This window comes from Anomalospiza imberbis, unplaced genomic scaffold (assembly GCF_031753505.1).
Source record: "Anomalospiza imberbis isolate Cuckoo-Finch-1a 21T00152 unplaced genomic scaffold, ASM3175350v1 scaffold_224, whole genome shotgun sequence".
In the NCBI taxonomy this organism is placed as follows: Eukaryota; Metazoa; Chordata; class Aves; order Passeriformes; family Viduidae; genus Anomalospiza; species Anomalospiza imberbis.
The window spans coordinates 141,669-144,303 of record NW_027099855.1 but is presented as its reverse complement, the minus strand read 5'-3'; the positions used below and the strand labels follow the sequence as shown (position 1 = coordinate 144,303).

The 2,635-nt window shown below is 53.9% G+C and overlaps 1 protein-coding gene across 1 annotated transcript; it reads right to left on the bottom strand.

Moving 5' to 3' along the window:
- Window positions 1–489: 489 nt before the first annotated feature.
- On the bottom strand, window positions 490–2,145 carry LOC137466472 (acrosin-like). Its single transcript, XM_068178200.1, has 4 exons — window positions 2,003–2,145; window positions 1,383–1,648; window positions 867–1,092; window positions 490–556 (listed from the first exon to the last, which is right to left on the bottom strand). Exons 1-4 carry the CDS (start codon window positions 2,143–2,145, stop codon window positions 490–492), a joined length of 702 nt encoding a protein of 233 aa, XP_068034301.1.
- Between the last annotated feature and the right edge of the window lie 490 nt (window positions 2,146–2,635).

Genomic DNA, 2,635 nt, shown 5'->3' with positions numbered 1-2,635 from the left:
AAGCCAGTAGGATTTTATAAAATTTGGATGGAGAATATTCTCAGAGCAGAAAATACAGTCTGTTGGGTTTTTATTTATTTATTTATTTCTTTATGTATTTATTTTTGGCTTACAATTTAAAATTTAATTCAGTTTAATGAAATTCAAATTAATATAACTCAGAAGGAACGGGTTGTGGTCCACTATAGCCTGAACTGCTGGTGGTCCACTCTGCCGTTCAAAATAATTTTTTCTTTAGGTACCGCAAGATATCCTTCAGCAGATTAAAGAATTGCAGCAGCTTTTCAGGTGGGAATGGACAGGGTTGTGTTGGTCTTGGATTTACTGTCTGCAGGGGGGCTGCGGTATAGGTTGGCGCTGGTGCTGGTGCTGGAGTAACTGCTGGTGCTGGCCTTTTTCCCATTGTGGTCCAGATCCAGTTGTAATAGTACTGAGTGGAGCTGGAGACTGCAGGCCGTTTAGGTCTGGCACAGCCTACTCCCCAGCTGGTCACACCGATTTGCCAGAAAAAGCCAGCACGCTTATCTTGGCAGACAAGAGGCCCTCCACTGTCACCCTGAAGCAGAACAGAGAGGATTAAGGTGCTTTTGCATGCCCCTGTCAGAAGTTAGTTGGCTCTTTTACTCTCCCAGCCCCTGCCAGAACTGGATTCCTGGCAGAGCAAGGCTCTGTTCAAGTTCTGGGACCTGCAGAACCTTGACACCCTTGGGAGCAGGTGGGGGCCTGTAAGGTGAGACTCTCTGTCTCCCCTGCATGTGGATGGTTCAGGGTTGGCATCTGGACCTCAGTGAGCAAGGACACACAGATGGGAAAGGGGGTGGAAGCTCCAGCAGTGGTGCCGAGCTGGGGCTTTGAGAGCAACTGACCAGGGAAAGCAGATGCTGGGCTGTGCTTGGGTGGTGTGATGGGGCTGCCCACACTGCTGGGGGCTGGGGCTCTCATAGCACGCTCCTACCTGGCAGGTGCCAACACCGCCTTGCCCAGCACACACGTGGAAGTCATAGATGTTCCCTTGCAGCCACTCGCTACTGTTGCAGAGCTGCTTATCGACAACTTGGACCTTGGCCTGCTGCAGGACATCTCTACCTGATGCTGTGAGCAGGGAAAGGAATGAGTTCCCAGCAGCTCCTTGCCTATTCTTCTGGCCTGTCTCTGTGTTGAAGTCCTTCCCTAGGGCTTAGCTCTGCCTCTAGAGAGCTGCTGGATTGCTGTGTCCCTGCCCAATGCTGTCTGGCATTGGGCAGCAGGCCAGACCCATCTCTCCAGAGGCACATGTCCCATAGCCCAACTATCATTTTGCCTCTGCTGTCAGGAAGCCCCAGCCATCCCTCCCTTGTGTGTCAGCCTTGCCCTCAGGGCACAGGTCCTTTGTGGGAACTCACATTTGACAATTCTGTCTCCCCAGCCAGCAACGTAACAGTTTTTCAGCTCCGATACTTTCACCGAAGGACCAGGCAGGCAGGCAGTCTGAATGGAAGACCTACACCGGACTGGCCGGTCCAATTCCAGCAAGGCGATGTCGTTATACCCGAGTTCAGGAGTGTATTTCTCGTGAACGATCAGCCGCTTAATCCGGCGCACTTCCACACCAGGGCCTGACTGGCCCAACGAGGTGGCCCCAAGCACGATGGCCCACTCGCTGAGGGGACTGGAAGGCAGATGGAGAGAGGGGTGAGAGGGAGTAGAATCATGTGCTGTGACAGACCAGCACTTCCCTGCCTTCTGCTTCCTGAGGCGGCAGAGAGGAAAACAGGACTACAGAGAGTGAAAGTAGACTCAAGATAAGTTAAGCTGGAGGCTGCTAGGAAGCAGTGGCATGAGCCCAGTCTTCTCCCTGAGCAGTCTCTCAGCTGGGCCTGCAATGTCAAGGCAACTAGGCACACTGCAAGAAACGGGATGGGGAGAGCATGCACTGGTGGTATGGGGATATCCCTGTACCTAGGTCCTCCTTACTTTGTGATGTTGAGAAAGCAGTGGGCAGCTGTGAGGAGCCACTGCGCACTGAACAAGGGTCCCTCCGCAGACATGCACAGATACCGGTGGGTTCCAGTAGCGACGGACACTGGCGATGCCTGCCCAGGCCTCCAGTCCCTGCATGACATCTGTGCCACCCACCACACGTGTTGAGCCGAAGGTAGCACCCATGGGCCGGAGCCCACAGGTCTGTCTGTAAGCAGAAGGTCATTACTGTCCTGTGAGAAGGCTTCCACAAGGCTTTGGTTGCAAAGCCAGCAGGGACAGGAAACTGCCTGGGGTGTGCATATGTCGGCCTGTTTCTGCTTGAGCCCCTTAGACAAGTGGTGCCAGCCGCCTGGGTACTGGTGATGAACTGAGACTCCTGCCTAGGGCTTTGGAAACTGGTATGGATACAGGCGGCAAGTGGGCATCCTCAGGGAACCCCCTAAGCCTTAGCCTGGCTCCCCTCAGGTCAAGCCTGGGGCTACTTACCCACAGGTGCCATGTGCAGGCCTGCACAGAGCCAGAAGGATGAGGATGTACAGCAAAATCATCGCGGTCAGGACACAGAAGTCAGCTGCAAGGAGAGAAGGCCTGTCACCTTCAGTGCAGCTGCCAACGTAGTGCCCACAGAATCTGCACTGCCACAGTGCCCTTGCTCCTGGGAGCTGATGTCACA

Excerpts from the sequence above, each read along its gene's own strand:
- LOC137466472 (XM_068178200.1), bottom strand. The coding sequence starts at position 2,145 with ATGGGTGCTACCTTCGGCTCAACACGTGTGGTGGGTGGCACAGATGTC. Across the intron at positions 1,649-2,002 it reads TGCGGAGGGACCCTTGTTCA|TCCCCTCAGCGAGTGGGCCA; the intron begins GTGCGCAGTGGC and ends TCTGCCTTCCAG. Across the intron at positions 557-866 it reads CCCAGCATCTGCTTTCCCTG|GGTGACAGTGGAGGGCCTCT; the intron begins GTCAGTTGCTCT and ends GTTCTGCTTCAG.